Genomic DNA, 26,065 nt, shown 5'->3' on the forward strand with positions numbered 1-26,065 from the left:
TAAAGAGCTCTGTGCATCTGCTCAGCGCACTGTTTATTCAACGCGACATTCACAGAGGGCCAGAAAAAGCCACGGCAATATCATTTACAAGCGTGACTCGCATCAAGCGTGAGTAAGTGACGTAGATGAAGCTCAGTCAATCGGCGCGCTCCTCTAGCGGAGCCAAACTGCGCGCTCCTGAGTCTCTATATTAATCCAGTAAAGCGCCGCTGTCCGTTCAGCACCACTGACTGTGTGAAGAGAGTTAAACCGCTGGCATTCGACGTTTAACGGCGGAAAGCTCTGGAAATCGCTCTTCGTTGGGACAGCGACTTGTTTTTGAGTGATTTTGTTCAAGTGACAGAGAGTTAAATGCGTTAGACGCGTCTGTGAGAAGGACTCCAACAGTTTGTTGAACATATCCACTGACTGTTCTCACTCGGACTCGGACTTGGTTCTCACGGGGAAAAGCTTTGCATTTCCACTAACTACAGATAATCTCATGCTTGTTTTGAGTGGTTTTTTTATTTGCGTGTCGTCGAGGAGACCTGTTTTATTGTGGAATTCGCGCTCAACGTCTTTTTTACTCCAATTAACTGATTTTACTCAAGTTTTTGATGATCATGAGAGCTCTTTTTGTGGCACTGCTGCTTATATACGCGTCAGGGAGCGGGAAAGTGGCTGGTGCAAGTGGCGCAAAAGGAAACCGCTTCGTGTGCACAGCCGTGCCCGCGGGCACCGACCTCAGTTGCCCGGTGGAAACGACCAACCGGGTCCAAAGCACAAGTCCCCAGGAGGAAGAGTTGCGGAATACTATCATTCAGCTTCGAGAGACCATCCTGCAGCAGAAGGAAACTATCGTCAGTCAGCAGGGCACCATCAAAGAGCTCAACTCCAAACTGGCGCGCTGCGAGGCGGACGCCAAGTCGCGGGGCAGCCCGCGCAGGAAGGATTATAGTAAAAACACGATGGGCGATCTGCCGCGTGACCCCACTGAGACTGTGGAGCAGCTGGGTAAGACCATGCAGAGTCTCAAAGACCGACTGGAGAACCTGGAGGTGAGAGTTTATTCGTATGGGCACTTAAGAGTCATCTATGATGCTTTTAGGGAAAACTGAGCTCTAATGATGTGTGAAAATTGGTCTTGCCGATTAGTGATGCTTAATTTACGCCTTGGTCAAAACAAGGTCAAGTGAACCATGTTACGCGGAGGGAGGGACTTTTTTCTCTTTCAATTCCCGCTTTGAATTAAATATTAATAATACGCATATATAAGATGGGAAGCAGTGACCAGACACACATCCAGCCTTTATTTTAAGGATGTACTGATGTGTAAAGTGCAAAGAACTTTGCTCGATAGTTCTTAATTGGAATCAATGGCTCGGGAGAGCCTTTGACATCCATGGAACCACTAAAGGTTCTTTTCAGTTCTTTAGATTATGTAAACTAAGAGGGTCTTTGGTGAGCCCAAAATGGTTCTTCACTGGCATCGATGCAAAAACCCCCATTTTAGAACCTTATTTTAACAGTGTTACATGCATTTTTCAAAGACTCATGCACTCATGTAATAGATTACAGATTACAAGGTACCCTATTTAAAATGTATTGAGTAGTGTAACTATTTCAGTTACTTTATTTAAGTAATTTAACTGATTACAACTGATTACTTTTTGATTACTTCTAAATGTAAGTTTCTAAATTTCTACATTTTCAAATATGTGACCCTGAATCAATCTACACTCCATGCACCAAAATGACAAGGCAAAAACAGAACAACTTCGGAAATGTATTAAAAACTGAAATAAGTACATTGCATAATTATTCATACACTTAACTCAGTACAATACCTGAAGCACCTTTACAGCCTCAAGTATTTTTGGGTATTATGCGACAAGTTTTGCACATCTGCATTTGGCAATTATCTGCCATTTTTCTCCTCACCTCTTAACCTCTTAAGCTCTGACAGCTTGGATGGGGCAGACGCACATTTTCAGGTTTCTCCAAAAATATTTGATTGGGTTCAAGCCCAGGCTCAGTCACTCAAGGACATTCACAGAATGTACCTTAAGTAATGTAACTGATTACATCTGATTACTTTTTTGAATCATTTCTAAATTTAAATTTCTATCTTTTAAATTTTATCTAAATTTTTCTAAACCACTAATCATTTTAAAATATGCGACCCTTGTAATATGTGACCACAAATATTAGCTGAAAGCTGAATAAATAAGCTTTTTTAATCTGAGGGTGCAAAATAATCAAAATATCGAGAAAATCCCCTTCAAAGTTGTCCAAATGAAGTCATTAATAATGCATATTACTAATCAAAAATTAAGTTTCGATATATTTATGGTAGGAAATGTACTAAATATCTTCATGGAACATGATTTGTACTTAATATCCTAATGATTTTTGGCATAAAAGAAAAATCGATCATTTTGACCCATACAATGTACTTTTATATTTTGCTACAAATATATCCATGCTACTTAAGACTGGTTTTGTGGTTCAGGGTCATATAATTAAAGCAGGCAGGGTTACTGGGTTACTGTCAGACTTTCAAAATCCTTCATAACTTGAATTACGATATAAAAAATAATAATTTTAAAGCACAGCCACAAAATCTCATTTTAGCATCATGCTTATGCAGTATAATGCAGATTTTGATGTATTACTCAAATGACACATCACTTCTGTTAATAGCCAAGTGGAAATGAATGGTTACAATATAAAAACCTGAATTCATACAGGGACATTGGGTCAAAATGGATATTAATTTTCATTCTGGTAGCTCTACATGAAATAAACCAATTTAACAAAATTACAAACTGAATAACAACCCATTTTGATTAAAAAAATGTACCCACATGGTGGCTTCAGCTACTAAACAGTTGTGACCCTGGATTACAAAACCATTCATAAGGGTCTTTTTTTTTAATTTATACATCTGAAAGCTGAATAAATAGGCTTTCCGTTGATGTATGATTTGATAGGATAGGATATTTGGTTGAGATACAACTATTTGAATCACCTTTAAAGTTTTCCAAATTAAGTTCTTAGTTATGCATACTACTAATCAAAAATTAGTAGTTTTTTTAACCTTACATGCTTCACACCTCAATAGTCGTACATTTTGCAGTACAGCATTTAACACAGTACATTGTACCTACAATTGTTAACATAAATAGATATTTCTACCTGATTTAACCCATAAAAATTAGTTTTGTTGGTATAAATGAATGTAATTAAGTTGATTCAGTGATCTTAAATTACATTTTGATTTAGATGTTACATTTAGATGTTACATACAATGCTAAATAAAATTTGAGCTATGCACATAGTTGGGGACCCCTTTAAAGCATTCAAGATTAATTCAATATCTCACAAACCACCAGCAGTTTCATTATGAGCAATTTCTGGCTGTAACAGCATGAGGCAGATTAATATTTTGGTGTCTTTTGTCCTTCAGCAGCAGCTGCGTGCCAACACATCAGGTGGAATGTTTCCCAACGAGCTGAGAGACCTGCTGAAGCGTCGTCTGACGGACCTGGAGAGCCAGCTGCTGACCAGAGTTGCAGAATTGGAGGAGGAAAAAAGCCAGCTGTACAACGAGACGACCGCTCACCGCCAGCGCACCGAGAACACCCTCAACTCGCTGCTGGAGAGGATCACTGAGCTGGAGAAAAGTATGGCTGCTATCAGACATGAATTATTCAGCCAGTCATGTCAAATGAGATTTTTTCCTTACTGATGTGGTGCCCAACCAGTTCAAAACATTTCTTTTACCTGCTGTCCCCAGTATGGGATAGGTAGACTAGTCAAAGCCCTTTCACAGTCAATGTAAGCGCCATACACCGCTTTGAACTCCACATGAAACCGTTGCAGAAAGCGCCACCGAAGGGCAACCAGCTGGCAAAGAAAGCTAGCATGAGATATACACATATTCACAGCGAAAATATGTATTTGAGCTTGGAAAACAAAAAAATCCCGCCGATTGTTTTGATATACTGTATCACACAACAAAAGCAGTCCTTGAGGAGAATGCATACTAAACAAACATCACATGACAGCAAGGATGAGAACGTACTGAAAAGAAAACAATAAAACAAACTATAAATAAAGAATTAAATAAATACCATTCAACACTTTGAAGTCGGTAGGAGTATGTAATGGTTTTGAAAGATGTCTTTTTTGATCATCAAGGCTGCATTCAATTGATCAAAAACACAGTAAAAATGGTAATAGTAATGTTTTGTTTCTTAATAATGTTTTCGGCACTTTTACTTAATTCAGTGCTAAAAGCATTCATTAATAAAAAAAAAAAAAACTGACCCCAGGATTTGCTAATGTACAGTTGAGGTCAAAAGTTTACATACACCTAATTCTTTAACCAAAATAAGAGGTATTATACAAAATGCATGTTATTTTTTTGTATTTAGTACTGACCTGAATAAGATATTTCACATAAAAGATGTTTACATATAGTCCACAAGAGACAATAGTTGAAATAAATAAATAGTTGAATTTATAAAAATGGCCCCGCTCAAAAGTTTACATACTCTGGATTCTTAATACTTTGTTGTTACCTGAATGATCCACAGCTGTGTTTTTTGTTTTTTAGTGATAGTTGTTCACGAGTGTTCTTGATTGTCCTGAAAAGTTAAAATGCTTGCTGTTCTTTAGAAAGATCTTTCAGGTCCACAAATTCTTAGGTTTTTCAGCATTTTTGTGTATTTGAACCCTTTGAGATCCATCTTTTCACACTGAGGACAACTGAGGGACTCATACAGGTATGCAACTATTACAGAAGGTTCAAACACTCACTGATGCTTCAGAAGGAAACACAATGCATTAAGAGACAGGGGGTGAAAACTATTTGAATTTGAAGATCAGGGTAAATTTAACTTATTTTGTCTTCTGGGAGACATGCAAGTATTTTCTGTAGCTTCTAAAGGCCAGTACTAAATAAAAAAAATATGATATTAAAGCAAAATAAGAAAAAATTACACATCAAAAGTTCAAAAGTTTTCACCCCTGGCTCCTAATGCATTGTTTTTCGTTCTGGAGCATCAGATAGTGTTTGAACCTTCTGTAATAGTTGCATATATATACAGGCATTGTTGGAGAGGGTTCAAATAAATAACAATGCTGAAAAACCAAAGAATTTGTGGGACCTGAAGGATTTTTCTGAAGAACAGCAGGCAGCTTAACTGTTCAGGACTCATGAACAACTATCACTAAACAAAAAAAAAAAAAAAAAAAAAAAAAACAGCTGTGGATCGTTCAGGTAACAACACAGTATTAAGAATCTTTTGAACGGGGGTCGTTATTTTCTTCAAGGTGTTCAGATTCTGCAAGGTATGTGTAAACTTTTGACTTCAACTGTAAATGTAAAAATGTGTAAAATTAGACCAGGCATGGCAAAGACATTGCATACATCATGCAGATTGCTTGTAAATCATTGGCTGCACTTTGAAAGGTCATTGTTAAAACTTTGAATGCTTGACCAGTTCTCAGCACAGCGTCAGGGGAAACCTTTAAATGCCGCTTCACTGCATAGAGTTCAATGCTTTGAGCCATTTTTTATGTTGAAAATGTTGTCGAATGAAACAAAAGTACTATTGTGGCAGAATTTGTTGACTGCGGCAGTTTTAGTTTGGTGTGAGAATGTCTGCATGTAAATGAACTTGCTATTTACAATCATTTGTTTGCCATTACTGCTCCTTTTGGCCTTTCTGGACATGGGATTTATGCAGGCCCCATCTGTTAGCACTCAGTGGCCACATCCTCCTGTTGTATTCAGAATTCAGAGCAGTGTTAGCACAAATCAAGCCATTTTCGAAGCGCCTGATTAGCACCAATGCATCAGCAGCAGCTACATCATTATTTCACCTTACATAGCCCCAGCACGTCATTTCATATTAGTACAATTACATGAGCCTGCATGGATCGCTCATTTCATTAATTGAGCCTGAAAGCCTTACCCAGATTCGATTTGCCAAAATCAAATTAACACAATCTCAGGTCAGCAGTTTGCATCTTCCCGTCCTTCAACGCAAACCTCTCCCTCGATTCTCTTCGCAGGTAACAGTGCATTCAAATCTCCAGAGGACTTTAAGGTGTCTCTGCCTCTGCGCACCAACTACCTGTACGGCCGCATCAAAAAGAGTCTGCCAGAGATGTACGCCTTCACCGTGTGTATGTGGCTCAAGTCCAGCGCCAGTCCTGGAATCGGAACCCCGTTCTCTTATGGCGTCCCAGGACAGGCCAATGAGATTGTGCTGATAGAGTGGGGAAACAGCCCTATGGAGCTCCTCGTCAATGATAAGGTGAGCCTGTCTTTGTTTTTATTGATTGTGTTTCTTTGGAGCAACGTCAGCACTCCCTAGTATTGAATATATAACAATCTCATTAAAGGATTAGTTCACTTTCAAAAATGTACAGATCATATACTCACCGCTTGTCATCCAAGATGTTCATGTCTTTCTTCCTTCAGTTGTGAAGAAATTGTTTTTTGCGGAATACATTTCAGAAATTTTCTTCGTATAGTGGACTTCTACGGTGCTCACAAGTTTGAACTTCCAAAATGCAGTTTAATTTGCTGCTTCAAAGAGCTCCAAATGATCCCAGTCAAGGAAGAAGGGTCTTATCTAGCAAAACGATCAGTTATTTTCTAAAAAAAAATTACAATTTATATACTTTTTAACCTCAAATGCTCGTCAAGAGTATTTCGAAAAACTCCCATCTCATTTTCTCCTCCAACTTCAAAATCGCTTACATCACTGCAGAAGCACTGACCCAGTGTTAACAAAGTGAATGTGCAAAAAAGGTCAAACGGCCTACAAACTACAAACAAAGTGAAACAGTGATGTAGGGCGATTTTGAAGTTGGAGGAGAACATGAGATGGGAGTTTTCGACATACCCTAACTGTTTTGAACAGGAATACACAGATTACACAAATGCATCACAGAGCTAGATAAGACGAGCATTTGAGGTTAAAAAGTCTAAATTGTTTTTTTTTTTAGAAAATAAGCAATTGTTTCGCTAGATAAGACCCTTCTTCCTCGGCTGGGATCGTTTAGAGCCCTTTGAAGCTGCATTTAAACTGCATTTTGGAAGTTCAAACCCGTAGGCACCATAGAAGTCCACTATATGAAGATAATTCCTGAAATGTTTTCCTCAAAAAACATAATTTCTTTATGTCTGAAGAAAGAAAGATATGAACATCTTGGATGACAAAGGGGTGAGTAAATTATCTGTCATTTTTTGTTTTGGAAGTGGACTAATTGTTTAAATTAATAATAGTTTTGCTCATAATGAAGAGGTGTCGTAGGTGTCTTAAAAATAACACTTGTTCAAAAATGATTCATAGAAAAATATGGTAGTTAATTTCAAATGGTACCCAGAGATTTCTCATATAAAAGGTTTTCACAGTCTTATATTAATACAAATTACATGAAGGGGCTTGAAGATCACATACTCATTAAACTGCCGGGTATAAGATGTTAAATTCCATCTAAAACAGCATGCATTGTATCAAATGTATAATTATTGTATGGTTTTCTTGAACTTATGATAACTGAGAGGCTACATTAATAAATTTGTACCTTTTAAAATTCATTTGTCACAGCTTTTTAAAAGAACTTATGTGCACACACACACAAGTACAGTAATACAAAATTTAGCTCAGAGACAAATATAAATTTGGAAAATTGCTCATTAGGATGAACTGGATCTATAGTAGCTTACATGAGCACATCACATGAGCACATATTAGTCACTGCATGAAATCGCTCACCATTTGTTTAATGTTAACAGTAAAACATTAAAAACTGAACAGGATACTCTGAACAGGAACTCTGCTTGTTGATTCATGGCACCCATAGTTAGATGTAGTGGTTTTACCTTTACTGCGGGTGGAAATGGGCAGTCAAAAAAAATGTAATACGACGCCTGCAATCGATTGTAATTTGGCTCATACCAAGAACGTTGGAGTTAAACAAGTGTTTACACGGTGTTTGTTCATACACCGATTATTTGCTTGCCCACTGGTCCCACTGTTGTTTTGCTTTTTAAATAGAAATCAGAAAATTTAAACAGCTATTCAGATGGAAAATGTTTGCTACACTAAACTGACAGCGTCTGCTCCATACAGACAGGGTTGCCAGGTGTGCATGAAACAACTAGCACGTGCCAGTCAAAAACAGCCCGGAGTTGCGCAATGAACATAACCTAATATCAAAGCTCAAACTGACATGTTATTTCCATACCTAAAATCACTGTTTTGTGACTATTACAGTCACTGTTAATGTACATTGATCATAAACACAGCTCAATTCAAGGCTTTCTATGCAGTTGTCAAAACTTAAACTTCACAAAACATAACATCTAGCACAGTTTTATTATACGTAGAATGCAAAATGTTTTAATACAAGCATTTTAGTCCAGTACCCTACCAGTCAAAAGTTTTTGAACAGTAATATTTAAAAAACATTTTTAAAGAAATCTCACCAAGCCTGCATTTATTTGATTCAAAGTACAGCAAAAACAGTAAAATTCTGAAATAGTTTTACTATTTAAAATAACTGTTTTCTATTTTAATATATATTTTAAATGTAATTTATTCCTGTGATTTCAAAGCTGATTTTTTAGCATCATTACTCCAGTCTTAAGTGTTACATTCTAATATTCAGATTTGCTGCTCCAAAAAAAATATGATTATTATGATGTTGAAAACAGCTGAGTAGAATTTTTCTTTTCAGGTTTTTTTGATGAATAGAAAGTTCAGAAGAACAGCATTTATCTGAAATAGAAATCTTTTGTAACATTATAAATGTTTTTTTTTTTTCATCACTTTAGATCAATTTAAAGCATCCTTGATAAATAAAAGTATTCAGTTCTATAATTTCTTCCCACAAATGTTTTATATAAATATACAGACTCCAAGCTTTTGAATGGTATAGTGTATAAGCTTTTTTTCTTTTAGATAATTGCTGATCTTAAGATCTTTCTATTCATCAACGAATCCTGAAATAATGATAATAATAATAATAATAATAATAATAATAATAATAGTAATTATAAATGTTTCTTTAACAGCAAAACAGCATATTAGAATGATTTCTGAAGAATCATGTGACACTGAAGACTGGAGTAGTGATGCTGAAAATGTAGCTTTGATCACAGAAAAAAATTACATTTTAAAATATATTAAAATAGAAAGCAGTTATTTTAAATAGTAAACATATTTCACAATATTACTACTTTTGCTGTATTTTGAATAAAACAAATGCAGGCCTGGTGAGCAGAAGAGACTTCTCTAAAAAAAACTTTAAAATCTTACTGTGCAAAAACTTTTGACTGGTAGTGTGATTTATGCAATATTTCAAAACTGTAAAACTGGAGAAAAAGTTGCACAGACTTGCATGGAGGGACTTGTGTCTACCAGAGACCAGTATGAAATAGAGACTTTTTTTACTGTAAGCCACAGGGGCCCAACCCTGTTCCTCGAGATCTACCTTCCTGGAAAGTTCAGTTCCATCCCTGATCAAACACACCTGTCTGTAATTATAAAGTGCTTCGTCAGATCCTAATTAGTTGGTTCATATGTGTTTGATCAGGGTTTGAGCTGAACTCTGCAGGAAGGTAGATCTCCAGGAAGAGGGTTGGGCAGCCCTGCTGTAAGCAATCCCTCAGAACACCATAGTGCCTTTTGCACAGACACCCATCTTTTCCTTAGAAATTGAAAACATAAAACAAATGAGATTACCTAAAAAGTTGCAATTAGATTGCAGTTGTACAACTTTGACAAACCCGTTGCTTTATAAAAATATTCTGTAGAGATCCTGCTGGCTGCAGAGAGACCCACAAAAGACCACAGACGGTTTTCACATGCACTTTTAATAAAAACGAATGTTAGATGACTAGCTTTCAGAGGCTGTTGTTGCACAAGACCCTCGATGATTTAAAAGTTTTCGTATTAAAGCACACATAAATGAATTAAATATGTCCTTCGTGGTTCTAAATCAAGAATATGAAACTGAGCCGCTTTTCTTTGGGGAAAATTAGCTTCCAATATCTCATCCGCAAATGAGGTTAGCATGTCTCAGTAACCATGAATGCTGTATCTCTGGATCATTGTGGAGGAGATTGCGCCATCGCTGTTTTTTGTCGAGTGTAACCTGAGGGTCTTCAGAGAGCGAGAGATGGGGAAAAGAACGAATGAGCTCTGCTGCCCCTCTAATTCCCCTGATACCTCACTCAGGAAGTGTCAGTTTGGCATCTCGCTTATTGAGAGAGGCATCTTGCCCCGCAGCCCTGCACAACATGCATTATACATGTACAGTGTGTGCGTATATGTATGTGTGTGTGTGTGTACGTCAAGCTGGAAAGAAACAAGAAAGTGACGAGGATCGAGAGAGACGCTGCCATGCTGAATGTGATTACCTGTCGAGTGTGTCTTCAGTGCTTTTTCTCACTCCAGTGAATGCATCACACCTCAGTGCTTCGTTACATCTCTCTGAATGTTGTGTTTTCATACTTTTTGCATACCGCTCAACTTAAGAGCATTAAAGGCCTAGTCTCAGGGTGCAGTAGCTGTCAAACTCAATGTGCATCTAGCAAGATTAAATATATCAACTATTTTAAAGTATGTGGGGCGTCAGATACAACTTCATAGAGGGCAGTTTATGTTATGAGGATTCATCGAGACATTTTATGTCCTCCCTTAAGATGCACTCAGACTAGACACTGAGCATGCAGAATTTCGAAAGACAACGCAACGGTCGTAATAAGACGTCATACTCTAAGGTGTCTTTTAAAAAACATAAAACGCTGAAAATGTAAAAATACGCAACTTTCTCCAATTAACTGCAAAATTTACTAACCCCCAGGCCATCCAGGGTGTAGATGAATTTGTTTCTGCTTCAGATTTTAAAAAATAAGGCATTACATCACTTGCTCACCAATGGATCCTTTGCAGTGAATGGGTGCCGTCAGAATGAGTCCAAACAGCTCATTAAAACATCACAATAATCCAGAAGTAATCCACACAACTTCAGTCCATGAGTTGAAGTCCTGTGCAGTGAAAAGAATGGTTTTGAGATATTGAGCTTCAAAGTTTTTGCATTCTATATAGCAAAAATGAAATGGACAATATCAAAATCCTCTCAAATTTTTAAATGGGGATTTTAGGAACAGGTCAAATGCAGATAGAACCTTCTAATTCTAAAAAGTCGTTTTCTGCTTGGAATTATAAGGTTCTATCTTGCAAAACATTAATTAAAGCAACAATTTTCAAGAAATAAAAGTAGTTTACTTACTTGTTTTAAAACATAAATTACTGTGGTAACAATGTGTCAACATGTATGAGAATTTAATGCTTTAATGCTTTCTTTATCACATTAATTTAATATTTTAGGACAAATATTTTTTCTTGTTTAAGTTAGGTATAAAAGGCAGTGCTGAATATTTTGTCCAGAGCAGATGTTAATTGTATAATTATAGTGGGTAATTAAAGACATTATTGCAGAAATCAGCTACTCTAATCCATTTGACCGAGACTTTATTCCACAAAAAGCCATATTCAACCATATTCGCAAAACTATCGTTTTCAACATCTTTAATAACAACAGTTTGATCGCTATTGACCACATTCAACATCAAACGACAGTGACACTTATATTTCATAATGTACTTTACATTATGCAATTGCTCTGCAGTAATGCCATTCATGCCAGTTGCAGACAATATTATTTGTTTTATGCCGGTAATATATATAATGCCGGTTGCGGAAATTATGAGTAAAAAAAAACACCATCATTATGTTTTAAACACTGCCACTTTGAGGAATAAATGTGAATTGCACTTATTGATTCTACAGACGTGCAATTGTTGTTTTACGTTTAATCTTTCCTGCTGTTATGGAGCAGTCCGGCGACATGACAAAGAAAGTTGATCCTGATTGGTGCTCTTGTTTGCATTCGAAGTGCTGATTGGCTCACAGATAGAACCTTATAGAACCAAGTTATAGTTCGACTTTGTAGATAGAACCTTTTTCTTTTCTAAATAAAAAGTCTTAAAATGTACACAACTTAAAAAAAAACATCACATAATGTAAATAAGTTGTCACAGAATAAGAATATGTGAATAACTCAATTTTGACAAAAAATGTCAGATAGAACCTTGTCGACAAGTCCTCTATTCATAATATTGCTTTCTCCAGTGAAAAAGTTGTCTTGTCTGAATCAGAAGAGAAAAATGCACAGATTAAGCACTGTTTACAAGCAAAACAGTTCTGAACGAACATGTTGATGCGGTTTTTCCAAAGGAGGAAGTGGCATTATGGATTATGGATACATATTTTTGCCAGAAGCAGTCTATTGCCTGTTTTCAGTAGTTGATGTCTGAAGTGCAGATTACACAAAAATAATTTCCAGGTCAAGCAGCTTTCTGTTGGTCAGCATGACAAATTCATGTGATTTACGCCTTCATTTGAAAACGTGTGTTTTTCTCTCCTCTTTGGCCCTTCATCCACAATGAAATTGCATTTTTGACAAGGAAAATTTTGCTTTTTGAAAGCTCTCCAAAGTGGATACATTTGAAAAGAGTTTTCATGTTGTACTGTACACTGAAAATACCACAGTTGTGAAAATACCACAGTTCAGTATAGTGTGTTAGACAGTCACTGTATTCTCATTATATTTCCTGATAATGCAGTAATGTAATGGGTTGCATTTAAAATTTACATAATTTGATTACAGTTTCTAATGTCAAAGAAATTTAATTAGTTAAGTAACTAATGTAGTGTTAAGAAAAAAATTAGTAAAATACATTTTAAAATCATGTTTTGCATGTCAGTACATTCTTAAAAATAAAGGTCCTTTAAAAGGTTCTTCAAGCGATGCAGTAGAAGAACCATTATTGGTGCCAGAAAGAATCATTCAGTCAAAGGGTCTTTAAAGAACCACCTCTTTCTTACCTTTTTATAATCTGAAGAACCTTCTTTCACCACAAAGAACCTTTTGTGAAACAGAAAGGTTCTTCAGATGTTAAAGGTTCTTTATGGAACCATTTATATAAAAAAAAAAGGTTCTTCTATGGCATCGTGAAGCACCTTTATTTTTAAGAGTGTATGCCCTTTGAAGAATCAATGGAGAATGCGAGCTAAAAATGCAGAGGGGTCATACAATGTTTAGATGCAATGATAGTTTTTTTTTTTTTATAATGCACTGAATTTTACATATTTTAGTCTGGGATTGTAGTTTGGGAAGAGTCTAAAAGGGAAAAGAATAAATTATGAATCTTCACACTATTTGTTTACAGATAATGAGCTTAGATGGGAACAAATCTACCTCTCGTTGGATTCATTAGGATTAGTTTATCAGAGAATATTAGTTTTCGATATGACTCACTTCATTTAAAAATAGACACTTCGAGCTTTCTTCAGATATATGTGACCCTGGTCCACAAACCAGTCATAAGGGTAATCTTTTTTGAAATTGAGATGTATAAATCTTCTGAAAGCTGAATAAATAAGGTTTCCATTGCTGTATGGTTTGTTAGGATATTTAGCCGAGATACAGCTATTTGAAAATCTAGAATCTGAGGGTGCAAAATATCTAAATATTGAGAAAAAAGCCTTTGAAGTTGTCTAAATGAAGTTCTTAGCAATGCATATTACTAATCAAAAATCAGTAGGATCTTTATTTCATTTCCTAATGATTTTTGGCACAAAAGAAAATCAATAAGTTTGAGCCATATAATGTATTTTTGGCCATTGCTGCAAATATACCAGTGCTACTTAAGACTGGTTTTGTGGTCCAGGGTTTTTCATGTCTGTGTGTCAAGTATTCTCTGAGATTCTGTTCATTTTTGTGGCGCGTTTCAGAAAGAAGTTCAAGGAGATGGCAGAGAGTGTATCCCGTTAGTTTCCTTTATTTTACAAAAGCACAATGTTTTGTTGATATTGCGAGTGTATACACATAAAAGTAAACCTTTACAGATTCAAATAATGTATTGCTCTTATCAGTATGATCCAAAATTACGGAAGTAATGCAAGTTTTGATACTAAATGTAATTTTTCAGTCAATATTAAATTACTTAAAGAACTGTAAATTTCATTTTGCACGATATTTTTTAGGTTTGATAACTTGAAAGGTAAAGTGAACTTGAAAGTACAATAATCAGTAATCTGATTACTTTTTAAATGCTGTAATCTATAATGCAATCAAATTGCAGTTTTTAAGAAGTACTTAGTCATTTGTAGTGGATTACTTTGGAGTACTTTTTTGCACACTCTTTATATTACAGTCCTGCAAAGATGACAGAAAATGTTCTCACAGTTGTTGTCCTGCAGCAAAACCTGAGGGTAGTTGTGTTTTAGATCAAACATCATGGTGAGTGCGACCTGGGTGTCAATGAATAGTGGGATATTTTCAAAAATAAAATGATCTTGCCAGAAGAATTGCATGAAAACGTAATGTCTGTTCTGTCAGTAGCATCTTAGTGAGCTTTTTATGAGGTTTTACACATTCGCAGTATGACAAATTTACCTTTTTTTTACGTTAAAGACTTTTGGAAATCGTTTGAAAATGCTAGTGCATTTTAAACGAAAACACCATTTTCAAATGAATGTACACATAGCCTAAAATTGCTAATTCCGTGTGAGGAAATTTTTCATCCTTGCAATAATTACTGGTAAAATGAATAGATTTTTTAGAATATTGTATTTACTTATGGTTAGCAATTTTAACAAGCCCCTCTCAAACATCCTGTTTGTGTAATTAGACACATACACTTGGAATTGAGCCATATCTGGGGATGAGAATAGTATGGAGATTTGAAAGCTAGACTTTTCTGACATGGCCAACCACCCAGAACAACCTTAGCAACCACACTACAGCTCAAAACACCTAAGCATTGTGACGGTGGCTAGCACACTTACATTGTATTCAGTAAATCTAGTTATATTCTGCGATGGGAAGTGAGTTACAGTTAGGCATGTCAGCATTATGTCTTTAGGGACACAATGAAGGAAACCAGTGCACATCTAGTGAATAATTACTGTGAAAGCAGTTACTTCCTCTTGAATATGCCCTTTTTAGCATTGGTTTTCACAGTAATAACCCCCTACGGTTTGGTCCTTGCTGTCACAGGTTGCTCAGCTTCCTCTCTCGGTGAGTGACGGCCGCTGGCATCACATCTGCATCACCTGGACAACCAGAGATGGCTTCTGGGAGGCCTATCAGGATGGAGAGAGACTAGGGACTGGAGAGAACTTGGCCCCTTGGCACCCAATTAAACCTGGAGGAGTCATTATCCTGGGCCAAGAACAGGTGAGTGGATGAGAATGAGAGAGAGAACGTAAAAGAGCTGATTCCTCAAGAGGAAGACATACAACGATAATAATAAGTCTTCACACGCGATGATGAGAAGACGTCACCTCTCAGCAGCACTCAGAGCTCAGGGACGTCTTGAGAGAAATGTTACATGTGACACAGACAGCACACAAAATCACATAATCTGGTCACCTGCATCGAGCTACTCTGATAATCGACTGCATTCACACTGCTTAACAGGGCATGAAAAAGCACAATCTATGACCTAAATAGCTCTTAGCTGGGTGGAGTGAAGTCATATTTATTTAGGCAGCGTTTTATACAACCCTGTTGAAAAAACAGCATATGCTGGTTTGAGCTGGTTTAAACTGGTTATAAGCTGGTCCTAAACCAGCATATGCAGTTTTTTTTTCAACAGGGAATACAGATTGTTTCAAAGCAGCTTCACATTAATAAGAAAGAAAATCCAACAGGGTTACTGTTGTATAATTCATCAATTATAGAACAAATTCAATTTCAGATGTAAAGCAGCTCTACAGAAGATAATACTGTCATTATTCAGCTCATTATTCAGTTCAGTGTTGATTCAATTCAGTTCAATAAGGCTCGATGTTGCAACGTTAGTGCCAGTTGAGTTCAAATTTTGTCAGTGCAGATAAATAAATAATATTAGTGAGTATTATTTCTCTTTTAAACCCCCTGGGCCATTCCTGTTGTCAAGTAAAATTGGAACTCTTTTAAAATGTACACTACCAGTCAAAAGTTGGGACACACTTCCCCATTCTCTTTGATGGGGAAGTGTGTCCAAGCTTTTGACTGGTAGTGTATATGCTTGTGTTTTAAACTACATATTTATTTAAAATTCTTTTTTTAAAATAAAGGTTCCAAAAGATCATTTTTCATAGTGATGTCATTGAAGAAATGTTTTTGGTTCCCCAAAGAACCTTTTAGTTAACACTTCTTTCTTTGTGTGGAGAATGTTTTAATAATCTAAAGAACAATTGTCCACTATTAAGAATCTTTTGTGGAATGGAAACATTCCTTGGATGATAAAGGTTCTTCATGGATCCATCAACGACAACAAAGAACCTTAATTCAACTTCATTGCTCTGGGGGACTGACAGTTTAAGAGATAGTTGACCCAAAAATGAAAATTCTGCCATTAATTACGCATCCTCATGTTGTTCCAAACCTGTTAGACCTTCATCTATGGAACACAAATTAAGATATTTTTGATTAAATCCAAGAGCTCTCTGACTCTGCATAGACAGCAATGCAACTGACATGTTCAAGGCCCAGAAAGGTGGTGGGGACATCATTAAAATAGTCCATGTGAAATATTTGCAGGGTTCGTACAAGGTGCTTTGAATTTGACTTTTTGAAATTTAAGGCCTGGAAAACTCTTGAAAATAGCAATGTTCCTTAAGAGGTACTTGAAAGAATCTTTTGTGAAAAGGAAAGATTCCATGGATGATGAAGGTTCTTCATGGATCCATCAGTCCCAACAAAGAACCTTAACTCAACTTCATTGTTCTGGGGGACTGATAGTTAAAGGGATATTTGACCCAAAAATGATAATTCTGTCATCGATGACTTATTCTCATGTCATTCCAAACCTGTAAAACCTTAATTTATCAACGCAACACAAATTAAGATATTTTTGATGAAATCCAAGCGCTTTCTGACTCTGCATAGACAGCAATGCAACTGACATGTTCAAGGCCCAGAAAGGTAGTGGGGACATCGTTACAACAGTCCATGTGACATCTCTGCAGGGTTTGTACAAGGTGCTTAAAGTGCTTGAATTTGACTTTTTGAAATTTAAGCCCTGGAAAACCCTTGAAAATAGCAATATTCCTAAAGAGGTACTTGAAATAATCTTTTGTGGAATGGAAAGATTCCATGGATGATGAAGGTTCTTCATGGATCCATCAATCCCAACAAAGAACCTTAATTCAACGTCATTGCTCTGAGGGACTGACAGTTAAAGGGATAGTTGGCCAAAAATACAAATTCTGTCATTAATTATTCACCCTCATGTCGTTCCAAATCTGTGAGACTTTTGTTTATCTATGGAACACACATAAACACAAGATATTTTTGATGAAATCCAAGCGCTTTCTGACTCTGCATAGACAGCAATGCAACTGACACGTTCAAGGCCCAGAAAGGTAGTGGGGACATCATTAAAATAGTCCATGTGACAGGGTTCGTACAAGGTGCTTCAAGTGCTTGAAGTACTTGAATTTGACTTTTTGAAATTTAAGGCCTGGGAAACCCTTGAAAAAGCAATATTCCTAAAGAGGTACTTGAAAAGTGCTTGATTTATTAAAATTGTATCTATGAAATTAGTGTTATTTTTTTTTCAATAAGCACATATCTTTTTTTAAAAAAAATTCCAAAAACATTATACCTTTTTCGCTTATTTCAGTTAATATCAGAAAACTAATGAGCTAAGCCACAGTAGTACTGACAGTATTGTGTAAGTATGGCTGAAGATGCGAAAAGAGGAACAGATGAACCAAATCAAATGAGTCATTTAAACTGGAACCGCTCCAATTGATGAACTCGTGATTTTGATCATTCATTTCAAGTGATTCACTATTAAAAAGCAAATCAAATTAAAATCTGTTTTTCGAATTTTGACATTGCTTGTAACGATTTTAAAAAGAAGATAGTGAAACTATCTCTGAGATTTTTGAAACTCATTTATAATCAATTAAACCATTGGATCACAAAATGATTCACTGTTTCGAAGTGCTTTTTGCAAATCATTTGATTCAGTTTGAGAAACGTAACAGCAATAATTTAATTTAGATCAGAACAGGTTAATGAATCATTTCACAAATTGAATGATTCAAATCAAATTATTTACTATATGTGGTTTGAAGTCCTTATCTAAATCAAATGATGAGAGAAAAGACTTTGTTTGATAAGTGAGATCTGTGATTGAAGTCCTTGGAAAATACCGCTTGAAAAGTTCTTGAAAGTCTGGGAATTTCATTTTTCAGTATCTGTACAAACCCTGTCTTTGGTTCAACCGTAATGTTATGTAACTACAATAATACTTTTTGTGCATAAAAAAAGCAAAAATAACAACATTATAGCTTTTAACATATTTATAGCTTCAAAACATTACGGTTGAACCACTGATGTCACATAGACTATTTTAATGATGCCCTTAGTTGCATTGCTGTCTATGCAGGGTCAGAAAGCTCTGGGATTTCATCAAAAATATCTTAATTTGTGTTCTGACGGTAAACAATCTTATGACTTTGGAACAACATGAGGGTGAGTAATTACAGAAGTTTCAGTTTTGGGTGGACTATAACTTAGTTCATAGTTCATTTTTATATTTATGCTTTATTATCATACAGATTTCTGTAGCTTTATTAAACAAATGGATTGTTTTAGAACTAAACATCACGAAACATCACAGAATTCATCATCTTCATTAGTAATGCTTTTACTGCTTTTGGCAGTGCACACAGGGTATGAATTTTAATCAGTTCCCTGAGGATTGAACCTACGTCCTTGGCATTACTATTCTCATACTCTACTAGTTCAACTACACACTCTAAAAATGCAATTATTTTGTCATTTTTTTCTCTCCCGCCAGCAAAAAAAAGACCCACCATGGCCAAAGCATAAGGCGTTGAGTGATGCCAAGAAACGCACAGACTGAAAACCTGCAATAAATAATGAAATTAATAGAAAGAAAGAGAAAAAGCTATGTATTGTGGCAAATCGACAAGATGCATTCAAAGCTTTTTTAATCAATCCTCTCAACCGTCAGTCTGGCTTTTTCAAGTCCCGGTCACCGGTCACCACTCAACTGATTCTGATGTGAGAAAAACACTCAGATAAAACCCTGCAGTTTTAAAACAATACAATCCTCATTGCAGGCAGTTTCAAAATCCTCTCTTTTCTCTGCTTCAGTTAGTTTTCTTATATTTAACAAACATTTTCCTCTCCTGAGTGCCAAAAATGGATAAACAAAGTGGTCTCGACACTCAAAGAACCGTTTGAACTTTCCCAACCCACCACCATTGACTTGATGATTATCAACCCAAACTGGGTCATATCAGCTTAGCTTCCTTACCCAGCAGGCCCAACCCATGCATTTGGTTGATGTTGGGTTGACGCTTTAGAGTACAGGGAATCCTGGCATTAAAGGAATATCAGATGTCTGTAGAATTACACCAAATGTGTTTCTTATTCAGGCAGCAAGCTACAAAGTATGTAGACAGATTAACTAACTTCAGGTCTCAGCAGAATTTCCCATGCAGAGGATTTAAGTGTAGTCTCCTGTGAGCTTCTATCAGTTAGCATTAGAAGGTTACATACTGTAAGCCGAAGCAGACAGCAAGACAGCTCATTAGGGTTTGGATCAGAGCAGAGTCCCAGTTTGCTCAGATTTTTAGAAACACTGATAGTCAAAGATTTTAGAAATGTGTAAAGCTGCATACTGTATTTTCAAGCTAGTTACCAATTTGTATTTTGCCTGAACAATTAGTCGATTAATAGACCTTTCCTGTAAGTGAAATTAAGAGGTTCTTGGTTTCTAAGGGTTCGACATAAGAAAACATTATTTATTTGATTAATTGTTTATTAGTATTATTTATTATTTAAATGTTTGGGGTTAATTTTTTAAGATATTGGTATTTTTGTTTAGTTAGGATGCATTCAATTAATCAAAAGTGATAGTAAAAATACTTATAATGTTACAAAACATTTCTGTTTTATATAAATGCTGTTCTTTCGAGCTTTCTATTTATCAAAGCATAATGGTGTCACAGCTTTCACAAAAATGTGAAGCAGTTCAACTGTTTTCAACATTGATAATAATTAATAAATCTTTCTTAAAGGCATAGTTCGCTCAAAAATTAAACTTACCCCATGATAAACTCTTCTTATTCTTCTTTCAGACGAATACAATCAGAGCTACAGTTGAGGTCAAAAGTTTACATACACCTTGCAGAATCTGCAAAATCTTAATTATTTGATCAAAATAAGAAGGATCAGACAAAAAGCACGTTATTTTTTATTTAGAGCTGACCTGAATAAGATATTTCACATAAAAGATGTTTGCATAAAGTCCACAAGAGAAAATAATAGTTAAATTTATAAAAAATGACCCTGTTCAAAAGTTTACATACACTTGATTCTTAATACTGTGTTGTTACCTGAATGATCCACAGCTGTTTTGTGTTTTTTAGTTGTTCATGAGTCCCTTGTTTGTTCTGAACAGTTAAACTGCCTTTTTTTGTTTTGTTTTGTTTGTTTTTGTTTAGTGATAGTTGTTCATGGGTCTATTGTTTGTTTTGAAAGTTAAACTGCTTGCTATTCTTCCGAAAAAAATTTCAGGTCCCACAAATTCTTTGGTTTTGCAGCATTTTTGTGTATTTGAACCCTTTCCAACAATGAATGTATAACTTTGAGATCCATCTTTTCACACTGAGGACAACTGAGGGACTCATATGCAACTATTACAGAAGGTTCAAACTCTCACTGATGCTTCAGAAGGAGATAGGATCCATTAAGAGCCGGGGGTGAAAAACTTTTGAATACATTTTGGTAAAACAATTCACATTTCGCAGATTCATTCTACTACAAAGAGAGCAATAAGACGGCATTATAAAATGAAAAGGCACGCTTTGATTTTGAATGGCGAAGACGTGCCCACACTCAGACATTTACAGGTTCATTGTAAGAGGTATTAGCAAAACAAAAAAGCGACTGCTTTTCACAGAACTGTAATTACCCTTTATACATTGTGATATAGCCTGGTTCATTAATCTGTTGGATTGCTTTCTCAGATTTCATCAAAAATATCTTAATTTGTGTTCTGAAGGTAAGCGAAAGTCTTATGAGTTTGGAACAACGTGAGGGTGAGTAATAAATAACAGAATTTAGAGTTTTGGGTGAACTACAACTTAGTTCATAGTTCATTTTTATATTTGCTTATACTACAGGGCCGTTGAATGCTTGAATCTGATTGGCTGACGAACATTCTAGAGGTGTGCATATTTTCAGGGAAACGCACGGCGAACGTAGTTCCAAGCAGCTTTTGACCGCAGTACATGTCTATATCACTTCGCCACACATTTCAGTTATTTCAAAGGTCCTTACAGCCCAAAACAGCAAAATAACCAAAAGCTACAGTGACACTGGCAAAACTAATACATACGGTAAACAACAGGAAAAAAACGACAGATTATGTCCATGTTTTTTCCACAATATTACGTTTTATTATGTACGGAAAGCACATACTCTATTTCTCTCGCTCTCTCTCACTCACAGACGCACACACATACAGTTAGCACTCGCGCTAATGTTGTTAGCGCATCTCTGACGATAAACAACTTAAAAACGACATGACAGTTCTCATGCGACGTAACAACGGCGTGGTCTTGAAGAAAATGAACTTAAAGTTTAACTGTCAGTAGAGACGATGCTGCCAGTCGCCTTTGAGAGAAACACAGACTTGAGAGAGGTAATTTACGATCTTAAACTCTCTCCCCCTCTCTTGCCGTCCGTCTGCTTGTCTGTCGGTCTGTCTAAACTTCATTATTAACTGCATTAGTTTGCTATCAACGGCTCAAGCGTCGTTACTAGGTCTAAAATGACGTTTTGGAACTAGCAACGAAGCTGTTGGATGAGCTGCGTAAGAAATTAATCCTACGCACAATAGCTTTTGAAGGATAAAAACCGGACGAATGTCTTGAAATATATCATCTGATCGATGTCTTGAAGTGTGGTAACTGTAGTATAAGCGAAATAATTGACTTCGGGCCGTAGAATTCTGCGAAAATAATGCACACCCGAGGTGGTGATGCGGTCACGACACGAAGCGGAGTAAGAATTCTACGGCCCGTCGTCAATTATTCCTTACGTAACCATGCTGGAAGAGTTCATCGAGAGAACCTCGTTCAGGCAATCTCAGACCAATTGTTTTGGCACAGATCCAAGCGCGATTGCCATGTTCACATATGCCCAAACGAACCAAGCTAAGGGGGCAAATGCTTCAGAAGGAGAAACGATGCATTCAGAGCCATAGGTGTAAACTTTTGAACAGAATGAAGATTTTTTTCATATTTTTTTTATTTTGCCTAAATATCATATTTTTTCCATTTAGTACTGCCATTTAGAAGCTACAGAAGATACTTACATGTTTCCCAGAAGACTAAATAAGTTACATTTATTCTAATCATCAAATTCAAAAGTTTTCACCCTCTGGCTCTTGTTTTTCCTTGAGTGTTTGAACCTTCTGCAATAGTTCCATATCCCTCAGTTGTCCTCAGTGTGAAAAGATGGATCTCAAAAACATTGAGTCATTGTTGGAAAGGGTTCAAATACACAAAAAATGCTGAAAAACCCAAAGAATTTGTGAGACCTGAAGGATTTTTATGAAGAACAGCAGGCAGTTTAACTGTTCAGGACAAACAAGGGATTCATGAACAACTATTACAAAGAAAAAAAAAAAACAGCTGTGGATCATTTAGATAACAACACAGTATTAAGAATCAAGTGTATGTAAACTTTTGAACAGGTTCCGAAACAAAGTGCCAGGTGTGAAAGCACCCTCAAAATCATACAGTCGTTGTTGGAAAGGGTTCAAATACACAAAAATGCTGAAAAAACTGAATTTGTGGGACCTGAAGGATTTTTCTGAAGAACAGCAGGACAAACAAGGGACTTATGAACAACAATCACTAAAAAAAACCAACTGTGGATCATTTAGGTATCAACACAGTATTAAGAATCAAGTGTATGTAAACTTTTGAACGGGGTCATTTTTATAAATTCAACTATTATTTTTTCTTGTGGACTACATGTAAACATATTTTATGTGAAATATCTTCTTCAGGTCAGTACTAAATAAAAATTAACATGCATTTTGTATAATCCCTCTTGTTTTGGAAAATAATTAACATTTTGCAGATTCTGCAAGGTGTGTGTAAACTTTTGACCTCAACTGTAAATGCAGCCTTAGTGAGCATAAGAAACTCCAAATGCACTAAAAGCTCTTACCAACTTTTGTTGGTCACCATTGTGACCCATCCCATGTTCAGTGACGTGTGCTGTCATCCCACAGGACATCGTAGGCGGGAGATTTGATGCCACTCAAGCTTTCGTAGGAGAGTTAAGCCACTTCAACATGTGGGACAGAGTCCTGCGTCCTATAGACATCTCTGCTATGGCCAACTGCTCAGCCTACATGCCTGGCAACGTGGTGCCGTGGGTCGATGCCAACGTGGAGGTATTTGGCGGTGCCACAAAAGCAGCGCTGGAGATTTGCGAAGACCGTCTCTTTGATTCCTAAGGACATGTCTGTCAATTTGGAAGCGTTCGTGTTATAGAGATAACCCACGTCCCAATACTGCTCTGGGATACAAAGACAGTTCAAAAAACATGATGGATTATCTCATCCTCTTTTCTGCTTTCTGTTTGTTGAGACTTTGCTGTCAGCCAGGCCAATAACTAAAATGACTGTGATTAATTAGAAAAAAAATCAGTCTGCACATTTCAAGGTCAGAATAGAGTATTTGCGGCTCTGGCTGCAGTCAAACTTTCTTGTTGATATTATATATGCTTTTCTCTGTGTTGCGTCTTTCAGAAACTTCTTCTCTCTCCACAAACTCATGGGTATTTTAAGAACTGCAGTAAATTATGGATTTTTTTTTTTTTTTTTTGCAATTTCGCTTTGAGCTTTTGTCATGTTGTGTATAAGCCGAAGCCCTTCAAACCCATGAAAAAAAATCAATTGCTGAGTTTCTTTATTAAACATTAATGAATGAGCTGTGACGTTGCACTCATAGAGAGGCATTCAGACGGAAGTGTCTTTATGTCTGTGTCTGTGTTCCAGAGATTAGTGGAGGGAACATTCACATTTTCAAAATCTGCTTTAATGATCGCTATCCCTCAGCAGCTGCCGTCTCGAGCAGATCTGACATCCAGAAACCTTCAAGTAGCAAAGCTGCCAAGGACTGACCCACAGCTCTCAGAAGCTCCCGAGGGAAGGTCTGGCTGCGGGACAGAACGGGACGGTCTGGCTGAAGCGGTTCACCTCGTAAAGCTAGATTTCATTCAGTTTGTGAATCTAAAATTGTGGTGTCTTTAGAAAGGTTTTTGAAGCGTTATGAGATTAACTATGGGAACTTGACTGGGAATGTGTGCTATACTTTTTAAAAACACTTTATTGAAACAAAAAAGCATATTTTTGTTCAGATGAGACAGAAATATTGATAAGCACTAATGAGGTTGACAGCGCTTGCGCTTGTTTAAAGCACGAGGTCAGGAAGTTTGATTTATCTGACGATTTGATGCTACAAATGGGTGAATCTCATGAAATCTGTCAAGAATATGCCCAGGTCATATTTTCCCTCCAAAATCCAAATTTTTAGTCCCACTGTAACATTTTCTTAAATTTGTTTAAATTTAAGCACATTTTCCACAGATTCTCATTGCCTAATGCAAAAATATATTTTTTATTGTGAAGTGTTTTTAGTAGTCCTGGTTGCTTTTTTACGTAAATAGTATTTTACTGTAATTTTATTGACATAAAACAGTATTACTGTCATTACAGTAACGAGAATCAACCTAAAAATTGAAAATGTGCTTATTACCATAATAATAAAACAAAAAAAAATGGCAAAAGGTCCTAAAAACAATATTTTTTGACCTGCAGATGTTTTCATGAGATTCACTCGTATGCTTTCAGATTTTCTTTGTGCTTGATCTATTTAGATGACTTGTTCAATTCGTACATTTGTGTTGAAGTAGAGCAGTGCAATATAAATGGGACACTTTATGTAAATGTGGTCCTCGGCATCGTTTCTGTGTTTTCGCGTCTAAATGCACTGGCGGGCCTGTCGCTCTCGCTCCGTCTCGCTGTGTTACATGGATGTTTTCATTTCATCTCTCGACTTGTTGTGCACAAAGGCCAGATCAAAGTCTGTGAAATTCACTGTTGTGCGGCGTTCTCACACAATAGACACTAATAATGCATTAGTGTGTTTCCCTTGTCGACACGTGTTTGTATTTGGGCTACAAGAGCTCTACCGCTCTACCGAAATGCACTGGAATGAGATGAAACTCTTCGGAATACTCGGTTTCTTTCATTTGAATGTAATCTACTGCTATTTTGTGTCATAAATGTACCTAGAGGAACAAAAATCTTGTATGTAAACAGATTTTGAGCTGTTATGCTGCCTTCAGGTCCTGTTGAGATCATTATATGTTGTGAAGACCAATGAGAACCTCTGAATTTGTGAATTTAAGAATCGTGGATGCTAATTGACGTTGGTCATAATTGTTGATGAAGAATAAACAATACAGTTTGAAAAGGAATTAATTGTCCGATGTATCCATGTTATACTGACCTAATCTTAATTATGATTTCCAAACACACACACACACACACACGTTGGACATGAAGGCAGCATTCGGGCAAAATGTTTACTTGTTTATAATCTGATCTGATTTTGTTTCAGAATGTAACATGATATTTTTGTCCAAAAATGAATGGCCTTTTTCTGAGCGCCGACTGTGCTTTCTGGGTTTTTCAAGGATTCAACCCCTAATGTAAGACCACAGCGTGAAATGGCAAGAGCGAGGGAAATAATAGACCAAAAAAAAGGGTTTAATGTGAAATCTCTCTTTCCTCGTGTACAGAGCAACCTGGGGATGTTGTTCAGCATGGAGGAATGGTTGAATGTCCTTCTTCACCCAAATAAATGATTCT

At 36.4% G+C, this 26,065-nt stretch overlaps 1 protein-coding gene across 2 annotated transcripts; it reads left to right on the plus strand.

The window, feature by feature from the left end:
• Positions 1–210: 210 nt before the first annotated feature.
• nptx2a (neuronal pentraxin 2a) lies at positions 211–26,065 on the plus strand. Of its 2 annotated transcripts, none has more exons than XM_073833822.1 (5): positions 211–1,037; positions 3,449–3,665; positions 6,064–6,308; positions 15,136–15,315; positions 23,417–26,065. In XM_073833822.1, exons 1-5 carry the CDS (start codon positions 597–599, stop codon positions 23,642–23,644), a joined length of 1,311 nt encoding a protein of 436 aa, XP_073689923.1. In that variant the 5' UTR covers positions 211–596; the 3' UTR covers positions 23,645–26,065. The 2 variants fall into 2 exon arrangements, with proteins under 2 accessions (XP_073689923.1, XP_073689931.1); XM_073833830.1 differs by having other exon boundaries at positions 3,452–3,665.

This window comes from Garra rufa, chromosome 1 (genome assembly GCF_049309525.1).
Source record: "Garra rufa chromosome 1, GarRuf1.0, whole genome shotgun sequence".
Classification (NCBI taxonomy): domain Eukaryota; kingdom Metazoa; phylum Chordata; class Actinopteri; order Cypriniformes; family Cyprinidae; genus Garra; species Garra rufa.